General features: G+C 42.5%; 1 protein-coding gene across 1 annotated transcript in view; it reads right to left on the reverse strand.

Annotated features, from left to right (window-relative positions):
* Positions 1-24,380: 24,380 nt before the first annotated feature.
* The window catches only part of nek7 (NIMA-related kinase 7), a 62,568-nt gene continuing 59,460 nt past the window's right edge, over positions 24,381-27,488 (reverse strand). The window contains exon 10 of the mRNA XM_076727193.1: positions 24,381-27,166. Within this exon, the coding sequence (XP_076583308.1) occupies positions 27,056-27,166 (111 nt within the window). The 3' untranslated portion in view covers positions 24,381-27,055. The remainder of the gene's footprint in view (positions 27,167-27,488) is intronic.

Genomic DNA, 27,488 nt, shown 5'->3' on the forward strand with positions numbered 1-27,488 from the left:
GGGTTGAGCTTAAATAAAGTCTAGGATTATTTTGTTTTAGCAATAGTTAAATATGGTTTTTAGTTGGAACTTGTATGTCAGCAGTATCTACTTCTTCGTGTTAACACATTTTATCAACATCATCTAAGTTTTTACTAAATGTTTCCTCCCACAAGCCTTCTATAAAGAGCATTCACATGCAGCTATCCTCCATGAGCAAAAACTTAAAATTTAATGAGTGTGTTCAGTGCCAACGCGATGGGATGTTCATATATGGAGTGAAGTGTGACGGATTGGGCGTCTGGACAACTGACTTCAACACTTGTGGCTTCAGTTTATATTCCGTCTTTTAGTCACTTTTGACATTTTTATTATTCAAGAATAACCACAATCCTGTATGATCAAACTCTGACCGAGAGCCTTTAGTTAGGTCGCTGAACCTCCTCCTGCGATCCTCCTCCTAACATTAATTGGACACACATTTCCCAGCTTTGATGAGCAGCTATCTCTGCCAGGTTAAAATTAATTTGAATTTCCCTTCCAGACATGTTTTCAGGTGAAACAGAACTGCATGCTGGATGCTTCAAGTTTCCTCATCACACCTGTGTCAGTGGCATGTTGGACCGTGATTGGTTGCGATGGTTGTGATGTCACAAAATCCTGCTCGCACATGCTCGTCTTCAGCTGAGATTTATTAAGAGCAACTGAGAACGTTTCCTCATTCATGAGATAAATGTGAAAATTTTCTAGTGTGAAACTCTGCACGTACGTCATTCTGTGACAGTAAGCCAAATGCATGGTGGAAGGTGGAAGGAGACTTTAATGATCTGAACATCATTTAACTGGCTTGCCAATGAGAAAGAGACACAGAGAGAAAGACAGAAGATGATAGAGGGAGAAAGCATGCACATGTGGGCAGAAGAGAGAGCCTATGAGGCACAAAAGCAAGACTTTATATTTATTTCACAGCTATTCGTGACGATTCAGTGTCAGTTTCTTGTTTATCGGTCAAGTGTATGGAACCGCAGACTGGTGGCAGATTACAGCTGTCTCATATGTACGTGTCCACTGGGTGAACATGCAGTGCAGTACAAAACATGCCATGTGTGCATCTGCTGTCTGAAAGGGCTTTTACACAGAGCCAGCGCCAAGTGGTACGCAGTCAAGAAACGAGCTGCTGGTGAGGAAAGCCAATCAGCAGCCAGCCAACAGACAGCTGATCAAAAAAGTGATAGCACACAGGTGAATCATGGGTCGGCAGGTGGTGAGTTTTAGGACGCTCTTGTTGCTATGAGGAGGTAGCTTTGTTTGCTAACGTGTTAGCCATTACACCTAGCTGAGTTTACATCAATGCTGCTTACTATGAGTCTGCTTTAGATTCCACATTCTGTATTGTCATTGTCATAAATCATGTAAAGGGATAGTTCAACATTTTGGGAAATACACTTATTTGCTTAACCTGGCTCTGTCCAAACATCTGCCCACCAGCACCTCTAAAGCCCACTAATTAATAATAATAATAATAATAATAATAATAATAATAATAATAATAATAATAATAATAATAATTCATTCATTCATCTTCTTTACCCGCGCATCCCATTTCGGGGTTGCGGGGGGCTGGAGCCTATCCCAGCTAGCAATGGGCGAGAGGCGGGGTACACCCTGAACCGGTCGCCAGCCGATCGCAGGGCAACATACACAGACACACAGACAGACAGACAACTCACACACTCACACCTACGGACAATTTAGAGACCAATTAACCTAATGAGCATGTTTTTGGTCTGTGGGAGGAAGCCGGAGTGCCCGGAGAGAACCCACGCATGCACGGGAAGAACATGCAAACTTCACACAGAAAGGCCCTGCCCAACCCCGGGTACGAACTAGCAACCTTCTTGCTGTGAGGCACGCGCACTAATAATAATAATAATAATAATAAAAGACAGAATGGACATAAACAACTTTCAATTCAACTGATCTAAAAATCATTAACTATTCAACAGTTATCAGAATTAACCATAAAGGTCACATGTGACTTGTGGTAAACTGTGTAGTGCTATGTGATTTGTCTGTCTATATATAAAAGTGAATCGTGATCCTGGTACACAAACTGTACATTGTATTTCATGTAATTCACCGCACATTATTGCAGTCCTACAAATAGAATACAGTATATGTCTGTTCAGTGTGGTTAGGTGAAAACCCCATGTAGGCCGTGGTAGACTGAAGGAATCACAGCTTGTACTTTAGAAGACGCAAACTTTCAGACGCAAACTCTGGTACAGTATTGTTGTATTCACATTGTTATTTTGTATTTAACCTTCATTAAGCCGGGCGAGGCTCGCTGAGCTCGTCTGTAGCAGCTCCCTGTTTCACATCCATCAGAGAGAAACCTGTGAAGCTGGAGGTGAAGGGAAACTAGACATGTCTTTCCTCCCACATGACAGAACTTCCTTTCTTTGGTAAGAATTGAAGGGGAAATACTGATTTTACCTGAGATGAGGCACTGCTACTAGTGTGTAAAGAACTGAGATGTAACAGTGCAAAAGTATAACAGAAACTTCCTTTATTATCAGTCCGCTAAAGTAAGAGTCACAAGCAGTGATAGTAAACAAGCTTTTCATTGATTTCCAGATGCTGCGTTGATGAGAATGAACATTATTATTGGTAAGTGTAAAAGTATCTCTGGTCTCTATTTTAAGCTCTGGATGTTTATGTAGGGGTTGAGGAAGGGGGTGTGGTTTGGATGAGAAACTGTGTCACAGCTTCCCCAATTTCTTTTTCTTTTCTTTTTTTTTTTCATCTTTGATTGTTGCGCAAAAGTTTTTTTCTCTCCTCCTCTCTCATCTCCTCCTCTCGTGCCCTCGCCTCCTCTGTCCTCATCATTATAAATGTCTGAAGCTCGTTACAATGACGGCGAGGACAGCGGAGGAGGGAGGACGCAGACTGAATCAACTGAAGTTTGGTCTGTTAGTTCCTCTGTGCAGTCACAGCTGTGACCACAGGGAGGTGTGATAAAAATGGATTGCAAGCGATGCATGTGCCTGTGTGTGTGTGTGTGTGTGTGTGTGTGTGTGTGTGAGTGTGTGCTACACCCAGATGCATGCAGCTTTTCTTCCACTCTTTGCATGGTGCACCTACACCTTGTATGTGGGTTAAGAGTTTCACATATTCTCGCATGTGCCTGTTGTTTTCTCGACAGATGTTTTAAACACCTTGGATGCTGTTTTTTGGGCTGCATAAAGATGGCAGCCATGACGCAAGTGTATGCAAACCATTAACAGTAAATTATTCAATGACACCTCTGCTGTCTTTCACTTATAATACAATCTTTTGTCGTTATGAAGAAACCAGTTTTGAGTAAACTTGACAAAGAGAGTTTAAATCTTTAGACTTTGGCAGATACAGACAAGAAAAAGGTTTTTTTTATATATATAGTGTTTGTTTTAGAAAAAAATAGGATAAAAAAAATGTGATATTAAGGTTGGGTCAAAGATGATGAAAATCATGGAAGTTGAGTATCAAAGTGCTGTATGTCTGTTACACATTTAGCCATAGAAATATGAAGATACTAAAATGTCTTGTTAATTCTTGTTCATGATGCAAGTGGTTACCTAAGACGGTATCACAGAATATCCTGCTGATCTTATTGACTTAAGAAACACACACAGTCTGAAGATACTGGTCTCGCTTAAACAACAGAAAACGTACATGAAACACATAATAATAAAAACTGTCCACTAGAACATGCGTCCAAGAGAAACAACAGACAAGCCTTCGCCCTCTGCTATACAAGATTTTCTGATGAACTAAATGGAGTCTTGCGTGTGTCAGTAGGGCAGTCAAGAGTGTTGAAGATTAGAGTCAGAACAACCTCTTTTACACTTCCGCTTTTTCTTTCCTGTCTGCTCTCTTTGGCGCACTATGTCACTGCACACTGTAGCGTGCAACCTCTCTAGACTCTTTACATGAAGCCATACCTTTCTGTTAGGCCTGAGATGAATATTAAAAATGTATTCTGATTGTCAAAACTCAACAGTTAACAAGTAGGAGGTCATGTTGAGTCAACAAGGTCAGCCTCCACCTCCAGAGCTTCACAGCACATCTGAGTCCTCTGTGGTGGTGAAGCAACTGAAAACCACTGGAGGGCAGTGTGGCTTCATGTTGCACTGCAGCCGTTCCCCCTCTCACACTTACTTCTCTCCTTGCTTGTTTTTGGGAATAGCCAAGTGGCTGAATGCATTTTATACACACACAGACACGTGTACACACACATACACACGCACTCAGTGTTGCGATTTGGACTCCTTTTGGTTCCTCTCTGCCGATGACTGACAGGTTCTTAACGAGAGAAGCCTAGAGCGTTTGCCCTCCAGGCCTGTACATCAACCATCAACATACAACGCACGCACACATACACACACTCTCACAAACATGCACGCTCACTCCCATATTTACACACACACACACATATTATCCACACACACGCTCTCTCTCTCTCTCTCTCTCTCTCTCTCTCTCTCTCAGACACTCTCTGTCCCATTTCCCAGGCTCTATCAGTTTGTCCATTGCTCAGGGAGTGTTTGACAGTCACTGAGAGACGGTTTGGGTTTAGCATTATTATTATGTTTCTATGAGGCAGTCTTATTCAACACAGAAGGAATGTCTGCTGCGCCATTGTTCAGCAAGGCTCAATACAAACACATTACAACACCACGCAACATAGGGCTAGCTGGCGTGCGTGTGCACAGATGTGTGTGTTGGTGTGTAGTCACTGTGAGGGCCACAATGGTGAGACGGCATAGCTGGGGAGGTGAAGATGGAAACCCAGAGCAGCACGTTACTCCGCCCTCCACCCCTTCATGATTCATTCCTCCTCTCACCTCTGTTCCCTCTCTTTTTTTCTGCGGAGGAGAGAGGACCCAATTAAAATACTATGTGGATGGATACAACGAAGAAAGACATACCTCCTCCATGACATTCTCTCTACCCCCCATGTAGTGACAGATCTGGTGCATTCAAACAGAAGTGAAAAAATGTGGTGGCTCCCGCCCTCCTGCTGCCATTAAATGTTGACGTATAATATCTATCTATCTATATATATATAGATATATATACACAATGCATGAAGATTGATATATAAATGAAAATCTACTGCCAATTCACCCCACATACATATATTATATGTTTGTATGTAACTGTGAGAGAGACATTCCCATATGCCAAACAAATACCCGATGCAGCAGGAGGTGGAGGATGCAGAGGATGCATCCATTTTTTTTACATTTTATGTATACAACACACACACATATGCACACACACACATATAGACACAGTCTTGTCCTCTATGTATATCTCTCTCTCCAACCCCTCTTCTCTTCCTCCGCTCTTGTTTTCCTCTCTTCCTGACCCAACATCCGGCCCTCCCTGGAGATCCTGCTTTCTGCTGCCAGACTGGGCCTGCACAGACACAGACACACACACAAACACACACACACACACACACACACACACACACACACACACACATTCTCTGGCTTCGTCTCTCTGGACAGATGAACTGCCAGTCAATCCAGCAGCAGCTCAGCACAGACCTCACTGCCTCTCTGTTGTGGGGGTCAGGGGCTGGAGTGTGTGTGTGTGTGTGTGTGTGTGTGTGTGTACAGAGAGAGACACAGGGTCAAGGGGCTGGCAGATTGTGAAGAGTCCTCTATTCAGGCCTACTAAATACTGTATGCCGCTGATATTTACCTGCTTCAATATTACAACAAAGCCCATCAGGAGCGTGTGTGTGCATCACCAGGAGAAAGTGAAAAAAAAAAAATTGTAGCTCAACTCTAATCTCCAGCCAGCAACAGCACAGGTATACAAACATCCCTATTAAACATGTCCCCCCTGTGAAGACATGCTGAGGGGACTTGGTTACCCGCGGTAAACACTGAGCCTTCGATGAGAAAGTCCAGAGAGATAGCAGTAACACCAGTCTCTCTCTCACACACACACGCGCACACACACACACGCTCACAAGTCCAGTTCTGGGCTTTGAGTGGCCATTTAGAAATCTGGACGGCAGTTCACTGACCCAGCACTAACGAGGCAGCTAGCCTGGTCTTCAAGGAGTAGCGCCTCTTATCTAGTGACCACACAGGCTATTGCCTGACCGTGTTTGACCACTGGTTAAACTGATTAGCCAATCATCCAGTCAAATTACAGTAAGCAGAGATACACTGATGCACATGCAATACACTTTTTTTTGGCTGTGGATGGGATTTTTGACTAATTGAGGAATGTGAGGTATTTTTTTGTGTATGCGTGCAGCAGCTTAAAAGTGCGTGCTTGCTTGCCAGTACGATATGACATAGCAGTGAAGAAATGTCACCTAGCACTGAGAGAGGCAAACAATAGCACAGTCATTCCACGGCTATCTGTCCAGTTGGATCGGATAAATGGTCAGTGGTGGAGAGATGGCAGAGTGGACGTGTGATGGCCAAAGTGTCAGGGACAGGGGATTCACCCGTTTAATGAGAATCTATGGCCTGGACTGATAAAGGGCCTGACTGAGAGGCTGTGACAAGTCCTAATGCTCACATGTATAAATGATGTGGGTGGGTGGGTGGTTTTAGGGGGGTGTCTTGGTAGAATGTGTGGCCGTGTGGAGTCAATCCTCAGAGAGAACATGGGTCGCGTTTAAGAACAGGCCAGAGACTGAAAAATGGTTGAAGACAGAATCCCACACAGAGAAGTGAGAGGAGCAAAAAATAAACAAAAATTAAGGAAGAACTGAAAGATAAAGATGGAAAGATTCATTCATTCATTCAAAATGAGTCAAAGATTAAAGGGATAGTTTGACTTTTTTTTTTTTTTTTTAAATTGTTTTCTGGCAGAGAGATAGCAAAATGAGAAGATACACACTACTGTCATATCCATCTGTTAAATATAAGGCTTCAGCTGGTTAGCTTAGCTTAGAAAAAAAACTGGAAAAGGGGAAAAGAGCGAGCCTGTTTCTGTTCAACCGGTACCCCCGAAACAAACAAATGAACATGTTGTGTCACGTTTCTTTAATCCATACAAAAGCTGAAGAGTAAAAATGTTGTTTTACAGGGAGTTACGTGTCGGACTATTTCTTGGCACAGTTGCAGCCTGCAGAAACTCCAGGAAGTTTCTCCTCCCGCCCAAAAAATAGTCCCGCAGACCCAGGTTGGCTGTTTCACCTGTTTCCAGTCTTTGTGCTAAGCTATGCTAACCAGCTGCTGGCTGTAGCTTAATATTTAACGGACAAATGTGAGAGAGGTGTCAATCTCATCATGAAACACTTCTTCTAAAAAACTTGAAGCATTCATTAAAGGACCAAGTGGATTTCAAGGTGTAAACATGCAGATTATAGTTTTATTTTGATTTACGTTGACGCAAGTGGCACATTTGTACTCCCATGTGTGACGGCTATTCAAAGGGCTACGCATCTGAAACAACAATGCAGAAAGCACACACGTACAGGCATAGCGCACACACACACACACACACACACACACACACACACACACACACACACACACACACACACAGAGCCTTTGTTATGTTGAGAGCGTTTGTCTCTGTATGGCTCCAGCAGAGAGGGGTTAAAATCCGATTGAGTCGATATCACTGGAGAATAACACATTCAACACGCAGTCTGAGTGTGTGTGCGGCTGTGTGTGTGTGTGTGTGTGTGTGTGTTTGTGTGTGAGCAACATGGAGCCTAGGGACTTCCTCCCTCTCCGTCTGCAGCCCTCAGTTGAAATAGAATTGAATAGTCTGAATCCTCAATGGTAAATGTTCACAAAGTCAATACCAACTGTTAAGTCTTCCCTGCATTGGGGTTAAGGGCATTACCATTTCTGAGACTTCAGGAAAACACACACACACACACACATACAAACATAGACACACACATACACACACAGACAGTGAAGGCATACTCACCAGATGCCCCATGAGATGATAAAATATTTTTGAGTCTTTTGCAAAATGCTTACTATACATTCTGCTTAAAAATTCCCTTTTACTGTAACATATTCATTGAAGGCCTGTTTTCATTTTTGTTCACTAATCTCTGAACAATGATGGTAGGCGTGTGGCATTTTTAAAGTGACATCGGTGCCTGGGGGACAGTGGTTTCACTGATCTGACTAAGCATCAGATTCAGTTCATTTCAAGACTGTTTAAGCACACAAGGGCAACAAGGAATTGTATTAATATTAAGTGCTGGAAATACATAATCACAAAAAAGATTGAAGGTTTAACACAGAATACTGGAACACAGCCGAGTGCTTCACTTGGCAAGACTTCTTCCCAAAGAATAAAACATTTTGTACAACTGATAAGTTAATAATGTAATTCAGGGGTAGCTTGGGGACTTTAGGACCAACATGAATATTAAAGGCTTGTGATATGACATATTTTTGCTATTGTCAATAGGTGTAAAGAAAAGACCAAGACCAACAAAATCCATTGTTTAGTACTTTCAGAATTTTATTTAAGATTCATTTAATTAATGAGTTTAATTCCCTAAAACAGCTGGACACGCTCACATTAAGAGTAAAAGTGCATTTGTTGGGGACTCATCTCAAACTAAACTACAGTTCTTGTGTTCATTGTAATGAGGGAAAACGTCTCCCACTGCAACAGTGTGGCTCATTTATGTGGCTTTAATAGTCTTTGGAAAACAATGGAGGTCTAGAGGAATCCCGTTGGCATCAAATCTATGATCCTGGGATCAATTCATTGTCAGTTTTGGTCCTTTTTTTGTCGTTGATGTAATCAGACTTATTCTTTAACTATTACAATGTGATGTGACGTTTGATTGAATTGTGTACAGTATCTTTGTTGTAAAAAGAAAGCGTCTCATAAGAGAAAACTGCATAAATCAAAGGCCCTTTGGATTTTTGCAGGCCTCCTAAATGCATCCAGTTGCTCTTTCACTCAGGTCATGTTCAGGTGAGTAAAGCATGTGGTTGTGTTCACACAGTGCTGCTGTGTAGACCCATGATAAGTCAGTTTGGGCAAATTTGCTACCCAGTGCGGTAGCCAGATTTACGAGTGGTGTGGCCTTCTAATACGTCCTGCTGGTCATTAACGGCGGGCCGATGTGGACCCTTTATCACGGCGCAGTGTCTCATTTGAACAGCGAGCGGTAAAACCCCAGGCTCTGTCACTCAGTGTCATTTAAACCAGGACTGATTGGAACTATCTCTGGCCTTTGCTTTCCCACCTTCCTCCCCGCTTTCGTACTTTCCTGGTCGCTTCATGAATAATGAATGAGAGTACATGCAGGCTGGAGCTCAGATATTAATGGAGCTGAGAAACAGAAGGAGAACCATTCTTTGTGCTGCCAGCCATTGCTTCCCTTCTCTGCCGAATTTGCCCCTGCCCGGTCTTTTTTTTTTTTTTTCTTTACCTTCCCTTTTCCTTCCTTATTCTTCCTTTCCTTCCCTCTGCCGCCGGTGGACCCAGATGAGATAATGCTCAGTCTCCCTTTCTCTCTTGCCTAGAGATATTTGCTCTGCTCCTGGCTGTCACAGCAGGGGCAGAGGCTGGACAGTGACTTTGAAATGAGAAAGGCTAACTTTCAAATTATAAAAAAGGCAGACAAAACCGGGGACGAGAAGTGAAAAGTTGACTTGGCTGGATGTGCAAGGTGGCTATTGTCTGTTAGAGCAGCTCTCATTCAAGGGCATGGCAGTGAGCTTCCTCCTTTGTTTGCCCTGGTCCTGTCTTTCTTCCAGCCCTTCCATGATCTGTCGATTCTGGCCAGAGAAGCCCTCGGCCAAACTGAGGCAGTCAAGGGCGAGAGGTACAGCGGAGTGGAGGGCAGCTGACTGAGCACTGGCCTCAGCAAAGCCAGTGCGCACTCAAGTCACACCTCTACATTTAATACTTTGACAACTTTTTTTTCTAATTAATTGATATTAATGATTCAATCTGATGTTTTTATCACAAAAAAGGCTCAATTGTTTTGCACAGCTTTGTTGAGACCAACCAACAAAGGCTTGCTGACATTGCACATGTGGCAAGAGGGGGCTGGCAGTCAGCAAAGTCTGGCCCCCGGCTGGCAGAGTCGCTGCCCATCCTTGGATGACTCGCCCAACTAGGCCAGAGGGCACAGATAATGGGCAGAGTCTTCTAACCCTTCATTTGTGCCAGAATGTCTCCGCATTCAACAATGTCACATCCACACCTTATATGGTCAAACACAGACTCACAATCAGTATTCTGTGGTCCAGAGAACTGTGAATTGGCTACTGATGGAGAGGTGCTGTAGGCAGGCCGCCCTCAACCTCTGACCCCAAGCTTGATCGTCTTCTGTGTCTCCTGTGGACCGCCTTTCATATCTGATGACCCTTTTATCTGAGCTTTTTTAAATTATAAACTGGTTCATTCTACTGGTCAGCTGCTGGAGGCTCCAACAAATTCAATATATATATATTTTTTTTTTTTTAGAAATTATTGCTTTGCAAATTTGCTTTTGAAATCTAACTAAGTAAAACAATATCCCTAAAGTCTTCATGTGGCCCAAACTCTTCACAAATGCAGATACACAATTGAACATTTTGTTTCAGTGGAGTCACTGAGTTTCTCCATGAACCTCAAATCAAAACAGTAATATAATAAATAATGGCCAAGGTGGAATTACACGATTTTACAACAGTGGTCAGTGGATCCAATTATTTCGTCTGTCACTCTGTTAACATTTCATCAATATATTCATATATTCTCACAGTCCTGACTTTTTTCATGCACAGGCTTTGCACAATTTTAAGTTTGCACAACTTGTTAATGGGACTTGCAAGTTGGCAGCGCTGTTTTGCTGTCCACGTACTCCAAAGACTCAAATAAAATATATTTCTACCATGAAGCAAGGTTTTGATCTTGGAAGTGAAGCAGAGTGTCAGTGAAATACCGCTAAAAAAAAAGAAGTATAGTTCAAAAAGTTGAAAATTTAACTTTTTGTGCTTGCTTGGGTGAGCGTTTCAGCTAATTACGCACAAATCCCTCACGCTCACAGCTCCAATCCACCGGCACCGCTGTCTCGGCAGAGGACAAAGAAAACAAAGGAGACTGACAAACAAACAGTGAGTGAAAAAAATATATAAAAGAGAGGAAGCTTTCTTTCCATATAGCAGCTGAGCTGAGGCGACAGTGGCGTTTAATCAGTTGGTTTTTGCAGCGCCGTCAGCGTGAGCAGCCTCGGCGCTGCAGCCCTCTGATCAGCGCTGGGAGAGGAGCTCCCCGCCGAGCTGCTGCCGCCCCTGAACCACAGGTCAGTCCTTGGTGAGTAGGTTTCATTCTGCTGTCGCCTTCATAGTACCGTCTCTTTCTCTCATTAAGATACAGCTTGTGTCTGTGTATGTGCACATGCATGTATTTATGGGCTCGTGTTTGTTTCTGTGTGTGTGTATGTGTGTGTGTGTGTGTGTGTGTGTGTGTGGAGTAAATGCACCCCAGGACTAGCCTAAAGGGGATGTGGATTCCCGGCCTCCGCTGAGATCCGGCAGCACAACTAGGATTTCTACCAGTGGGGGGGTTGTGTGGGAGTGTGCGTGTGTGTGTGTGTGTGTGCGTGCGTGCGTGCATGCGTGCGTGTAAATGTGTGTTAGGGAGAGATGCAAGACGCATCAAGTGACTCGGTGCCTCGGGGTCAGACACACACACATGCCGAGAAGGAGCTGGTGCTGCAGCGGGGTAAACAAGAGCAGACTGTTAGATCTCATCAGCCTCATCACACGCTTTATTATGCTGATTTGGGAGTATACTGTAAACTAATCAGGAATCCAGGAGTCACGGGGGGGCACTCGGCTTAAAGGTTAGGCGTGTAGAGAGAGGAAAACTTGCTCTGCCTGTGAGCTCTAAACTTTTCTGATACTCTTATTTCCCTTTTCTGCTCACCAGCGCCCCTCCACCTCCACGGTGCAGGAAGAGCCGCTGGCTCAAAGGTTATAACCTCTCACCCTGGTTTGAAAGGTGCACTTCATGTGTGCCTGGCTTCAGTTTCAGAGGTGTGGGCTGATTGACTGGCACTGGAGAAATCTGCATGGACCGGGGATTTTGAATGGAGAATCCTGTCTGTCGCTGTATGCTAATATTGGCCTTTAAACAAATTCACAAAACACACTTCCAGCCTCATGTTTGTTCACTTGCATAAATGCATATGATTCTCATTCTGTGCCGAACATTTACCCTGACTTACACAAGAACGCGACAGAGGAGTGTTATAAAGTTCACGACGTCTATTAATTTTGAGGCATCTGAATAACATCCCAGTGTTTATTGGGCCTGGCTGCACACTTCATAAATAATGAATAAAATAGTCCCCGCTCACTTTGTGGATGTGACTTTCTAAACATTCCTGTTCAAAACTTTTAGAAAAATAAAAACGTCACTTGATTCCACCTTTTCTAAAACAGGCTGTGAGAGAAGATGTGCACAGTTTTAATTTAGTTTTCTGTCCATTGTGTTCTCGACTCCTCAGTGACAGAGCGTTTAACAAGCATACAGAACGAACAAACACCGTGCAACACATGCGCTGTGGGTTCCCACCAACACACACACAGGAATGTGGCAGACGAGCAAGTTGGAGAACAAGTGGCAAACAAGCAGGCAGACTGGTGAGAAAAGGCTGGTGAGAGGTGGCAGAGTTACTGTGTCTGGTGACGGTGACGGAGCAGAGACAAGGGTGTTAATTAAGAGTTTTGGGTAAATGCATGTCATGCGGTTTGGATGGTACACTAGCATGCAAACACAAATTCATGCAAAAAGCAATGATGGAAAGTGACTAAGTACATTTATGAAAGTGCTTCACTTAAGTGCACCTTTGCTTTAGTGTAGATTTTCCATTTTCTGTTAAATGTGGTACAGTTGATGTACTTCACTACATTGCGGTTATCTGACGGCTGTTACCAGTATCACTTTTCAGAGTAAGATTTTAAATAGATGAGCTTATAGACTACAGCTCATTATTTAAGATTAAAGCAGTGGTTCCTGATCTTTTTGCTTTGCAACTTCTTATAAAAAAAATACTCTTTCTGGTTGGGGCCCCTCAGATGTCTCTGTGTTGAAAGCAGGTGCATCAAATATAGATTTTTAGACTTTTTAGATTCATTTAAATAACTGTTTAAGGCTTCAAGGACATCAAGGAATTATCTAATATTTCACAAAAAAGAAAAGATTAGAGAAAAGTTAAAGTGAAAACAAATTAGTGCAACAGAAATTTGTATCTGCTGTGGCATGCCAGCCCCTGGACTAAAATACCTAACTGTACATAGAGTAGTTTAAACTAGCTCCACATCAACCTGCTACAAGACTAAAGGCAGCCTGTGCATTGATGTATAAGTGTTAGCATCTAACATTGTCCTATATAAAACTTTATTGGTCACACAGACCACTGTTCTGCAGAATGAGTACTTATATTTTTGATACTTGAAGTATATGTGGCTGATATTTCTTATGTACTTTTACTCCTTCCACCACTGACAGAAACAAACATATACATGGACTCCGAGCTTCGCCTGCGGCTCACCTCTAAATGAACACTCAGCAGGCTTTTAATCACACTGATTGTGTGTTTGTGTCAACACGTACAGCATGCCTTTACTCTGTGGTGATGCTCTCATGTGGCCAGACAGAGAGGGCATCAGTTTCAATCTGCACGTGCATGCGCTGCTGCGCCCCGATATAATAAGCTCATCTTGAGTGCGCTCATGTGGGCTGTCATCATAAGATTGTGTTTGTGTTCAACCCAAGCAGATCCTCCGCTCCCGTCCTCTGACACAGGAGGATCCAGCGGGGCTGCCTGTCGTTTAGAACTCGTAAACAAGGTGCATGTCGAGAGTCGAAGGGTCCTGCTGCTTTGGTGTCTCCTCTGAGCTGTCAGAGAACATGCAACACAGTAGTGCTGCGGAGACGAGATGAGGACAAGGCAGAAAAAGATGGAAGAGGACAAAACAAGGCAGGAAGAGACACATCAGAGGAGGAAGGGACAAAGGAGAGCAAAAAATGGGGGAATGACATGAACAAGGAGACAAAACAGGAGGAAATGGGAAAGAGGAGGACGAATAGAAGAGAACAGGACAGGAGAGAAGGACTGGCACTATATCGGAAGGAGACAGTATAGAGCAAAAGACAGTAAACTGTTAGAGGGCATAAAAGAACAAATACAGAAAAGACAGGACAGATGTATAATATATATCTATATATGATCTTTAAAAATGTCTATCACAATTTCCTGAGGATTTCAGAAGAGGATAAAAAAGAGAGCAGGACGGACAGGCCAGAAAAAGACAACATAGGATGGGACAGGATTGGGCAAAAGAAGGCATACTGAGAAAGGATGGATGGAAACAAAAACAAAAGTGGACAGGAGTAGTAGAAGGAGACAGAAAGACAAGACAGATGAGGACAAAAAGGGGAGGACAGAAGACAACAGAACCGAGAGGACAGGAGAGAAGATGATGAAAGACAAGAGAAGCAAACAGAAAGCAAATCCAAAGAGGACAAGAGGAGACAAAATGGACATGACAAAAGAGAACAAAACTCAAAAAGGGACAAGACAGGACAGACAAATCAGAGGATGACAGAATGAGTCAAAACAGAAGAAAACATGACAGGAACAAGGTGACAAAAAGACAGTGGAGAAGTCAGGAGTGGACAGAAAAAAGACAACTCTGAGGTAAACAGGAGAGACGGTAACAGAAGAGAAGGGAACAGGTAAATCCTAAAAAACACAGAAAAGATCAGAAGACAAATCAGAGGAGGACATGATAGAAGAGAGCACGTGGTGTGAAACAGGACAGACGAAGACAGACCAGAGGAAGACGGGACAGAAAAGAAGAGGTTAAATCAACACAGGAAAGAGCAATATTAGGACAGATAAGGACAAAATAAGACAAATTGTGATGTGTTGTGGACAACGGGAGCCATCTCAGGCCAAAGAGCCCATTTCTTAATTTGAATGTGATGATCCTGTAATGTGTTTGTTAAATATGATCCAGAAACATCTCACTTGGACATGAAGAACCAGCCTCGGTGAGACGTCTGTATGATCCATCAGTCGCTCACATACAGACATCGTTCACTACGCATGAAATGTTCAATACATGTGAGTTTTAGTGTTTGATGTTTTTACATTAGGCTATTTAAGGTTTTTATATCAAATATAATGTAAAATTATGTTATTTTAGAAATTCTAAGGTTTAATATCTTTACATTTAATAACCGAAGTGATTTGTGTGCATGCATACCAATCACAGGTCAAAACAAAGCTAAATTTGGCTGAATCATAAAAGCCAGAAGCGATGCTAAATGACGGTCTGAGCCAGCTCTTATTGCTGAGCTGAGCCAAATGATCTGGCTCGCTAAAAAGAGCCGAGAATCCCGTCACTAAGACAAACCCCACCGGACAGAAGGGAGTAAAACAGTGGAGGACGTGACAGAGGAGGACAGAATGTAACACGAGAGGCAGACGCAACCGCATCACTACAATAAATGTGGCCAATGTGCGTTTCTGCAAACCACGGATATGTTCAAATTTACTTTCTTCTTGTTTTGATTTCCTATTTTTATGTTTTGTTAATGCTGTAGTTAGGCTCTGCTTAGGCACAAAAACCACTTGGTTAGGGTTCGGAAAAGATCATGTTTTGGCTCAAAGTACCTGGTTTTGTTGCCACAAACACGGCTCCAACAGCGGTCTGCTGCTTGGCAGTGGTCTCGCCGAGCTATCCCACCACCACTATCCCGTCCTCCTGATGAGAAACCCAGCGTTGATATGACACATAGTATGACATGTGCACATTTAACATATGTGTGGTTTGGGTAAACATAAAATGCCAACATTTATTCTGATGACCGGGCTGGAAAACGACAGAAGAGGACACGACTGTCCACTGATACAGCGCAGCAAATAAGAAGAGTACAGCCATAACACACAATGACGCACAGTAACACACAGTAACACACAGTAACACAGTGGCCAGCAACTTGCGTGATGACCTGCCAGCTGACAACACAACCTCAGAGCTTCCCACTCTGATTCCTATAAAAAGTGCTTTTGCTTTGTGTGTGTGCTTGCGTATGTGTGCGAAAAACATTTTGGTTAGCCTACACACACACGCACACACACACACACACACACACAGCTCACCTGGAGGTGGTGGGTGGGAGTGGGAGGATGGGGTCTGTGTTTAGCTGTGGGCCCTGCAGACAGGGCGATCAAAGGCTCCTCAGTCTTTGTCTGCTAACGTTGAATAGACAATAGTAAAGAGGGCCCGCTTTGATTTCAGCTCACTTTTATTGATCACAGAAGAGCAGGGATTGAAATATGAGAGACAACCCTGAACTGGATCCTTCTTCAGCTATTGATTATATCCAGAACAGACGGCATTTCACGATGATCCAAGTTTTTATTTTATCCTTTTTTTTCCCCCCCCTTTTTTTTTGAACCATGAAAAAGTGTGTCTGGCTCCTCGCCTGTCTTTCAGGTGCAGCTAGTAATACACTGACTACTGTTATTTTACCAGACAATGCCTCGTCTGTAGCCTCCTTTTTAAGCTTCTTCTTAGAGTTGACGTCCAGAACTTATCTGGGATACGCTGACAGCGAGCCCGACTCCCCGTGTGCTCTCTCATCCATCCTCTCCTCCCTCCTCAGCAACCTTTAAACCGTCGTTTTAGGAGGACATTTTGTTTAGAATTTCAGAGGAGGTACAGTGAGTGTACTCCAGGGGGTGGAGGGGTTGGCTGCAGCACAGAGAGGACCGTGGGAACAAGGAAACACAGCGTAGCCAGGTAAAACACCCCCCCCCTTCACACTCATACAAAGCTCTTCTCTCTCAGCTCATCTCGCGACAGCTGGGTTTAAATCGCTCCTGAGACGCTGACTGCGTGGCCTAAATTTGAGACCAGCATTCACTTTATTGTCCTGGGCTTTACTGTTATGAGGTGAGATGCAGAACTGCCTATGAGCTCAAGTTGTGTGCAAGTGTGTGATGGTTTAAATTTAACTTGGCCGGTAATAAAAACAGTCAGCTCTAGTACGACGGTAATTAGAGAGAAACTGCAGTATTACATAATGTTGCATGAGTGTATGGTTTAACAATTAAAATGTGATGAATTGATTTAGACAGCACCTCATTTTTTTTTTTTTTACCTCAAGAGCTAAGTAATATTGGGGGCAGGGGTGTTTGGAAAAAGAATCCGTTAAAGCATTTTTTTGACCTATCTTTTAGTTTTAAATATCAGAAGAATCAGCGCCCCCGACTCGAGCGGCTCATGAGCGTTTCTCACGACAGCTTCTTTCCTTTATTTCATGGCACAGATAAAGAAATTCCTCCGACAGAGTCTATGTGCAGCCGGCGAGGTCCCTTCATCTTTAAAAGTGACTCTTTAGGGCCTGTTTAAGTCGAGCTGACAGATGTGGTTATTTGGGGACAGCTCATTGGCAAGTTTATGGCCACAGTGCTTATTTTACTAGAGCCCAGCACATGTGCTTGTGACAGTGAGGGAAATCCTTTCGGAAGTCTGGCATACGGTTGAAAGGTAGGAGACTTAAGAGGACATAAAACCCCAAATGCTTATCACCAAAAGAATCTGAGGGAGTTTTGTCCAAGAACACAGGACGATAAAGTTTGAATGAAACAGCTAAAAATAAAGGCTGCTTTTAATTCAGGGTGTTGTCAGCAGGATCGAACCATTTGATTTGCACTTAAAGCTTTCAAATGTTCAAATGTTTATCGTGCACATGTATGACTGTTTGCTCACGGTCCTCTCGTGGTCGCAGTGATTCACAGCTTTTGGAAATGCCTTTTTACTGCCTGATCTGTTTCTCCATCGACTGCTGAGTCTTCACTCCTGCTAACCGGCCGGTAGGGGCTGCAAGCGATCAACGGCTTCTGTCTGCCCCCCAGACACACCTGGTGGAAGTGGTGCACTCTACGCAGCGCACTCTGCTACTTCATTTAACGATTCAAATGTGTTTTATTGGATTCAGTGGATAATACTGGGAGCTGAGTGTTGTTGCCAGGTGATATTTTAATGGAAAAACAAACATTATTGATATTAAGCCATACAGCATATATTAAACTAGTATTGGCTTTATGTTCTTATACATGTTTGTATTATCATACAGCATAGCAATTGTGTACACACATGCACGCACGCACACATGCACACACGCACGCACACACACACACACACACAGAGCAGATCTGACATCTTTCTCTGTTTACAGGCAGTAGTCTGGTCAACACAGAGGGGAGGAAGTGGGGTGACTAAAGTCTCACATAGGAAGCAAAAACCAGCAGTGGTGTGTGTGTGTGTGTGTGTGTGTGTGTGTGTGTGTGTGTGTGTGCGCGTGTTGGGGAGGGCTGTCTGACACACCCCCGGCCACCTGTAAAGTGTCTCTGAGGATCAGGTTTCTTTTGAACACGTTTAAGACGGCATTTGTTTCCAATAGTTTACAGTTTGTGAAAACGCCCGTTCCGGAAGGCTGGACCGATGCTTCCGAGTTTAGTTTTGCAGGACGGCGTTTTATAAACGTCCTGTAAGGCTGCAGGACAGACGAGGGAGAAGCAGTGCGTGCCTTTTAAGAGCCCCTGACGGCTTTAGTGAGCCACTTGGCTTTTTATTTTGGCTCAGCTCACTGCAGGCTGCTTGTACTTCACTGTGCCCCCTCTGTGCTGGCCTGGTGGTTGCAGATTAAGGACATGCAGAGCAAGAGTCAGTCATTACACCAGCGTACACATGCTTATTATGTGTGGTGTTTATTGTGTGTGTGCCTGCCTTCACATATGTTAGTGCGTCAGGCGCAGTGCTGATGAGTGACGCCAGTTGCGGCCTGCTGGGTGTAGCTTCCAACTGATAAATGACTGCAGGGACCGTCTTTCTTTACCTGAACCTCACAGCATTCTCCCTGGAGAGCAGCTGCTGACAAATCTTCTAACCTGAAAACTGAGCCGGCCTACAAGACATCCATTTCATTCTAAATATGAGTTTAACCTGTTTAAAGTTACTCAAGTTCAAACAATAGAAGCTTTCAAATGATGAACAGGACTGTGCTGCTGTTCCCGCCTGTGTTTGGAGACCGTCCCTGGTGATTCTTCTCTCCCAGCAAACTAATATGTTTGAAGCTCAGGCTGCCATTGCCAAGCATGCGCCACAAGCTATTTCAAATGTGCAAAAAATATTGATATTCCAGGCTTCTAAAAACAAAACAAACAAACGGGGGTGGGGGGAAATCCAAGTCAATGTCCTCTGGAACGGCCCCATTTTTCTGCCTCGGAACGCTCAGAGATCACCTGGGACAAGTGATGAGCTGAGAGATTATCTTGCTATCGCTTCCCTGCTTTTTATTTAATGTACACATAAACACGCACATGCACCACACTTTAAAAGTGCCTAAAAATCATGATGTCTGTCAGCTCGAAGCCTGAGCGCGGGCCTTCCTGTTGTTCTCATGAAGTTAACGTCTGAGTGCCTGCAGATTGCTTCTGCAGCCGAATCTGCTCTCACAGTTGGATTTGTGAGAATATTAGTCGGTTAACTAAATGATCTGTACACAGCCTTGAAAATGCATTTTCCCATGTGTTTGTCCCAGTTTTTTTTTTCATACTTAAGTTTCTGCACCGTCAGATTTAATCATATAAACTTGAAAAAAAAGGTTGAATAAATCTAAAAAAGCAGGTTGAGAACTCTTACTGTTCATATTTAATCCTTGCATAAAGGATGTGAGGAGACATATAAATGATCTCACTGACAGGCTATATTTAGATAGAATATAGCTCCATTAAATACGTTCATGCATGAGCACTTCTGGCCAAATGATCCGAGTATACATTTAACAGACTCTTACCTGCTGCATCGCATATTTCTGTGTCTTAAAAGCAAACTGCAGTGAAGACTTTTCACCACAAGATGGACTTAGGAATGCACGGATTTGGGATATATGGCAAACAGCAGGGAAAAACAGCATGCTCACTAACTTTTTCAAAAAAATGTTTTTCATCATTAAGCCCAAAATGCGGAGCCAGTTTCTAGCAATATATAAATATCTCTATACTCTCTATACGCAGAGGAGTCCACGAGGGTGGGGCCACAGCCAAACAACTCGTGTATTAATTCCAGATATTTACTTTTGTTTGTTTTCACTGTGTTCAGGGCTCCATGGGAGCAATTTTTGCTGTGATGAAATTGAACAGCAGTCCCTGTGGAGTTCATTACAGGGAGTGAGCCAGTGCCCACCCCCACTGCTCCTTGGCCAAGAGGGATTTGGAGGACCCAGAGGGATGGGTTAGTTTGGAGTGGAGGGAACCTACAGAAGGGAGTGAGGGTGTGGCGGGAGGGGGGTACACAAGGGAGTTAAGAAGGAAGGAGACAGTAAACACTCAGCTAATGACCTCAAACACACTAACAACACAGAGGAAGTTAATGGATCGGCACAGAAGAAGAGATTCACTCTTGGAGCAAATGGTTTTAGACTGGAGGAAGAGACGGCGTCTTTCTTGCGCATTTATGAAAAGTAGTTCCTTGTGTGTTCTTGAGGAAACGGCCGGGCTATAATACTGTTGGCCTGTGAGCCTGAAGCCAGGAAGGAGTCTGTGAAAGAGAGCGAGAGAGAGCAGGAAAATATCTGCTCTATGCATCGCCCCACGTTTCATGTCTCAGATCAGACGTCCTGGTGAAATTGTGAAGCTGTTCGATCTCAGAACAATAATTTACATACAAGAGGCAAAGTATCATGAAGGCCTGGGAGAGTTCAAAGATCACCAGACCTGACGCTCCTCTTCATGTGAGATTTAAACCAGCAGTGCACCGAGCATGTGTCTGTAAGACCGGAACCAGCAGTGAGGATGTCTAACACCACGCTTGGAGTGTACTTTTACCTTATTTGATTTAGATTTTCTATTCTTTTTTTGTCCATGTGAAGCACTTTGTGTGTTTTAAAAAGTCTTATATAAATAAAGCTTTACTGATCGACTGATGATTATTTGTGGCACAGCCGCATCTTCAACTCTAATCGATGAAAAAAGGAAATACAACAACGAGTGAATATGTTCTCTTGGTCTGCACTCAGACATGCATAAGCATCCTAACAGCAGGGTATCTCAGGTCTCTGTGGTCTCGACATCCTGCTGCTCTCGGCTGGAATCAAAAGTTTGGCCGGCTGTAAGTAACCACACTCAACATCAACATAATGGGCTTTTTCTTTCTTTTTTTAAAAAAATAAATAAATAAAGGGAAAGTAGAAATGAAAACTTGTCTGGTGAAGTCATGTCATTGTGTCTGTCAACCTTAAATCTTGATGAAAGATGAAAGATGATGAAATGATATTTAATGATTGTTTGTATGAGAAAAGGGGAAACGTTTTTCACGCATTTGACAGCTTCAGTTTTTGAATATTGAAAATGTAAAAGCATTATTTTAGTTCTCTGTTGAACATTGCCTCACGATACAAATACAAGAGTCTCCCAACTGTTGAAATTACTTTTATCTGAACACACCAGTCCTTAACAATAAGATCTGTCAAACACTGAGTGAGACATCATCTTCAAAATAAAAACACACCTTTCCCACAACTTTAAATGGACTAATCTACAGTGGTTAGATTCTAAATGGCCTGTTTAAGAAATAATGTAACACAGTTGTGAAATTTGTTTCATATTGTGATAGATATTTGTTTTGAAGAGATGCCTCCTTAAAAGCTGCATTAAAAAAGTTATTTTACTCATCATTAATATCTGTCAGTGGCCTCTTCTCCATTATTTAAAAAAGAGGATTTTAGAGAATCAAAATAAATAAGGCGGACACAAGTAACCATCAGATTTTTGTCATGACGGATTTGTATGAGAGGAAAAATGTATCAATAAGCACTGCATGATAAAAGAATAGATTTGTCCCATATTTATTCCTGAACACTAAGTTTAACCTTTAGTATATCATTCTGCTGCTGTAAGGTGTATTTTGACTCCACAGTAACCTTTCACTGTGACAAAATCAAATTAAATCAGTGTGTTGTGGTGCTCCCTGGTAGCTATATTGTGCACACCGTATATCAAGGCTGATTCACCAAGAGGCAAACTCAACATCACAAGCTATCGCTGCTAAATACACTATGGAGAGGGCTGACCTGAGACAGGGGAATATGACACCTTTCAGCAAACTTCTTCATACAACTGGAGCCGAGTACTGCCGAAGAAACTCCTTCTGGTAACGTGAGAAACGTTTGTGCAGCATCATGCTGCATCCCCGGATATAATAACTTTGTTACTCAGCTCATTGAGTTATCAGCTTTGCACCACGTTTAAATACCTTAAACAATAATAACAATGTGCAGGAGGAGAGGCAGCATCCATGGTCACATCATTTTAGATATGCAGGAGCTCTGTGAGTAAAATCATGCGGCCATCAGTCTTATGACCACAGATTCTCTGCACGTTCGAGGAAACATTCCCACAGTCCACCAACCAGAGGACAAGTCAGCCATAATTAGCATGCCCACAGGAACATCGCTACCTACATTATCATCATCATTTTTTTCACATTAGCTGTGGTCAGATAGACTGAATCACGAGCTAATTTCAAATCCAGGTGTGTGAGAGGCAACGATGTCAGAGCAGCAGTAGATCACCACTGACCAAAGCTAATATCTCCTCTATAAATCAAAGCTCAGCACTGCAGGAATGAAAAGAAAGGAAATAAAAGAAAAAATAAATAAAACTAGAACGACTGAAATGAGTGAGAAAAAAATAATTCACACTACTTAACTGCATCTTCCTTTCTCTTAATTTAAGAATTGAGACTGTGTATAAAACAGGTCGACATTTGTGCATCACCTGTGTGTCTCAGGTAAAGATGACATTAAAGATGGCAGCTGCATCCCTGGATATGTTTGTTTGGCATCAGCTCATCACTATCAACTATAAATAATACTCCAGCTGAGCCATGTGACAATAAAACCTTTTGTATCAAACCCAGTTATGATGATATTTGCTCAGATTTGACAACAACCTTCACGTCAGGAAACTGTGGGAACTCTTCCTTTAACGTCACCAAAAGCAAGATGTGGAATTCAAAGATCTTTGATACTCAGCGTGCAAAGGGAAGGTTTGGATACCACCGTGCTTCTTCATGTCATGGTGACATATGCAGTTTATGGCTCATAATTCAGTGAGTGTCATAATTTCTCAGAAAGGGATGCGCTGTCTTTCCAGGTGATTGTTTAATGGAACAGTTCTGCACAAGCCCAAGACAGAAGATGTTGACACTCTGTATGATCTGCTTTAATTAAAACCACAGATTACTCAACCCAAAGTCATTTTGACACTGTTTGCTTTGACAGACAGTACACAGTTCTATTTCTATTCATTGTATATTTTTTAATTCTAAGGTTGCATCATTGAAGAGTATAAAATAATACCAACAGTAGGTTTTAGATCCCAACCATAAAGGTGTTCTTCACCATCTCTCATCACCTCTGCTCAAGTCAAAAGCAAACCAAGCATTTAGGCCAATGGTTCACCAAATGTGTCAGGATACAGAATATGTGGATTTTAAAAGCAAGCTAAAAAATGTACGTGTCGCATTACACTCCCATAACCTGTGTTTTGTTGTTCTCTTGTGATGTCATGTTTGTCCATTTGAGTTTGAGCTCATGACCAGTCTGACCAGCTGTCCACATGCCGAACAGCGCCACCTAAAGAAAAGCAAAGTGATAGCAGCAGCTGCTGAGTGCAGATGTAGACACGTCTCCTCCTTCAGGCAAAGAAAGATGAAATTTTTATTCTTCCACCACCTGCAGGCAACAAATGTTCTAGGTGGAGTGAAGTATTTGTGGTGGTTGGGTTTTATTCTTACAGCTGGTGTTTTCTGGGTGTGTGTTTTTGAGGTATGATCTTTAATATCTGCGTGGCCTATTATTACCCATCATAATAACATAAAAACCCAAGCGTCTACAGAGTTACCTCCTGCTGTCGGCTCCAGGGATTGGCCAGTCAGTGAGCAGAGTGGTTTGAAGGAGGGTCCACGGAGCAGAGAGGCTGGAGATGGAGACTTCCTGCCAGGGCGGCCATTGACGATCACTCTCAGGATGGACTGGGCTCGTCCACACGTGACTAAAGTTAGATACAGGCCTCTTCTGAATTCATCAATATTCAGCAAGCCTGATGGGAACCTTTGGTGGGCCAGATGTGACCCGCGGGCCGGCTGTTGGTCATCACTTAGCATAAATGTTAGTGTCTTTTTTTTATTAATGCACTGCACACTTCTTAGCACTCAAGTGATGCTCTAATGATTCAAACAGTGATGGAAAGATTAGATGAGATATGAAAGTCATTAAAATCAGGTCAGGGCTGCAAGCATTCACTCTAACGTCCAAAGGAAATTTGAAAGCTTTATTGCATTTGGTTAGCATACAAGGCGTTTGTGGTGAGGGTCTTTACTTTGACATGAAATGCTCAGAAAAACAAGCAAATTACCAAATTTAACAATAAATATTAATTCCAATATTTTATTTTCTGGAAAACCCCTGGACTCTTCAACACTTGACTCACAAGAGCAATGTTGTATGTTACATAAAGACAAAAAACGCTTCCTACCAAGAGATGGCCCTAATCCTTAAAGTGACTGAGCACTGTGTGTCATAAACAACCCCCGAGTGAGGAGTTAAAGAAACAAACAAACCTGGATCTCCTTTCTGCGTGTAAACGTGCATAACCACTACTGCACAAACATATTTTCAGGCAATGCACCCTGACTTTGCACTGCATGTTCTTAACTAACGAGGTGATGGATAAAAGCAAAATATGTGCAATGTCTTCTGATATCATACGACTGAATAACAGCCCTTCAGTGTCCATATCCTGGGCTCTCTTCCTAATTACGGTCTATGGTGCTTTTGCGTCGTCAGGGTAAAATCCTCTGTGTAAATGTACCTTTCGAGCAAATACAAAAGAATCAGCATTTTTGTAATTTTGCTGTTAAATACTGCCAATTTCCTCAGGGAGTTCTGTATAGCATCAAAACTGAACATCTACAAAGTGCTTTAAAATGAAACTAAAAGGTTTAGGTGCTATACAGACAATCTTGTTAAGAGAGCACAGAGACAGATTAACATCACTGTGGGTGAAGTCGATGAAAAACTCAGATAATTACTGAAACAGAAACTATTTTACTGCAGTGACAGAGAACAGCTACAGGAAGGCACAACGATAAGGACGAGTCGTACAACTGCAAACAAAAACTGCAAACACTGTATTTGCAAGTCTCTGACAAACGACTGCCATCAACACACCATCAAAATATTCTGTTGAACAAAATAACTTACATTTTCTTGCACCTATAAGCTTTGATTTTGTATATAAAACATGTTATTGAATGTTCATTAAAAAAATATGAGAAACATGGGCGTACATGTACAATAACTTGAATGAATGGTTAACAGGCTATTTGATAATGAATAAGAGAATTTATAAGACACTGAAAGAAAGCGTTAGCGGTCATTGTTTACTTACTATACCTTTCATGTGGTATCATTGTCATTATGTAAACCAGTGGTAGTCAGTGCTGGTCGTTTGTGACCCACTGGTGTAAACCTATTCAGGGTCACTAAAACCCTACAGTATTAAAACTAAAGGAACATCTTCGCTATGTACAGTAAAACAACATGAGTCCCATCAGTTTTTTTTGTGTTTTTTCAGTACAAGTCTTTGATATACTTTTCATAATCCTTTTATATAAACTGCTCTCCCTCTCTCTCTCTGACTTTTCTCTTTGGTATCTCAGCTGAGGACGTAAGTTAGGTAGTTACACTGATTTACTTAGAACGTGGACGGCTACACGAGGCAAGGATCTGCTATCTCTTCAACATATTTGTTACTTAACAAGACAACTACACTGCAAACTTACACTGCAACATTAACAATCCCAACTTTTTGTCCACATAGACTACCGTTCTGGTGGGTCAAATGCATCCACTGAACCACGATGAGAACTATATGTCTTGATTTCATGTCTTCATTGTGACTTTACTGGCTCTGAAAAACCTCACAATATGTAATAGCAGTATACTTTGCTTAAGTTGAACCAAGGAGGAAATGTTTTTGGTGGCAGCGACTAAGGTAAACAGCAGACATAAAACTGCTCTTGTTACAGCTTCTGCAACTCCTTCTAGGCTGTAAAAAACAAGAGACATTCTGAATTTTTCAAAGACAATACATAGGTGTCAAAATGACTTACATTCAAAGTGTTGTGGAGACATTTGCTCGTGTTCTCCCCCCAGCATGTCTCTCATCTACCCTCTAAATGATCCTTCCTTTCCTAATACATTCATTAGAGATGATCACCCTGCCAGCCTTCCAGTACCAGGGTACAAAGTGCAACACAACAACGCTTCAACCATCAGTAACACTCTATTACGTCTCTGTTTTGTTGCCATTGAGTAAAAATCGCTTCACTCGAGTTTAACTATTGTTCTCAATGTTCTCCTGGTCTTTTCTGTGCCATTCGCTGACCACAGTTCATGGGACCCACCAAAAGCCAACACGTTCATTTTTCAGGATATATGCATTAATTGTTATAGGGATAAGTAATAAGTAACACTTTGCCATTTTTAACTAATTTTACAATTTTCCAGTATATCTGCTTTAAATAGCATCTGCTCATAGCAGCTGCTGAAGCTGCTTTACTTCACTACATGAAAATACAGAGGACATGCATTTTAAAGCCAACAAACACATCAGTGAGTTACAATACATCGATTTTCAGTGCTGTAATATTATTGAAGTCTAAGGAATGGGAGGTCGATCTGACAAAAAAAAAAGGAGAATCTCTATAATCTTTATCCTTGGGCAGAAAAGGTTTGGGTGTAAATCATGTTATAGACTGCACCATCACCTTGAAAATACAAGTCTGTTACAGGTACTACTTATCACAAGGAGCTAAACTCTGGAGTTAGTTATTGTATAAATGCTGATAGATGTGTACGAGTCCAGCATGAAGAGCAAGGAGGGAAGTGGGGAGGAGTTCTGCAAGCTATAGTGTGAGTAACTCTGGGCTTAGCTGCCCTGTGTCATGTTCTGCATGTGTTTGGCAATGTCGTACACGTAGGTGATGTCCGGCCTCTTCTCCGGGTCAGGGTTGATGCACATATCTACCAAGTTCCTCAGCTGGTGAGAAGGACAGGGGGGTGTTGGGTCGGAGGTAAAGAGAGACATAATACAGTCAATGACACCGTGATGAGACCATACTGGAGGTTTTAAAAGTGCAGCTTCAGAAATGAACAAAGCTCTGCTAACAGGGACCTGCACATCCCATAATGAGCTCCTTCCATGATAACAATAATAAGGTAATCGAGCTGAGACAAAGATGTGAGGCTGGCTTAGCGCACTAATCGCTTTTTGGTCTGCTGAATCCACTTTTACCTGAGCCCACACACACCATACACACCACACACACGCACGCACACACGCGCGCACACACACACACACC

This window comes from Chaetodon auriga, chromosome 3 (genome assembly GCF_051107435.1).
Source record: "Chaetodon auriga isolate fChaAug3 chromosome 3, fChaAug3.hap1, whole genome shotgun sequence".
NCBI classification, from domain to species: Eukaryota; Metazoa; Chordata; class Actinopteri; order Chaetodontiformes; family Chaetodontidae; genus Chaetodon; species Chaetodon auriga.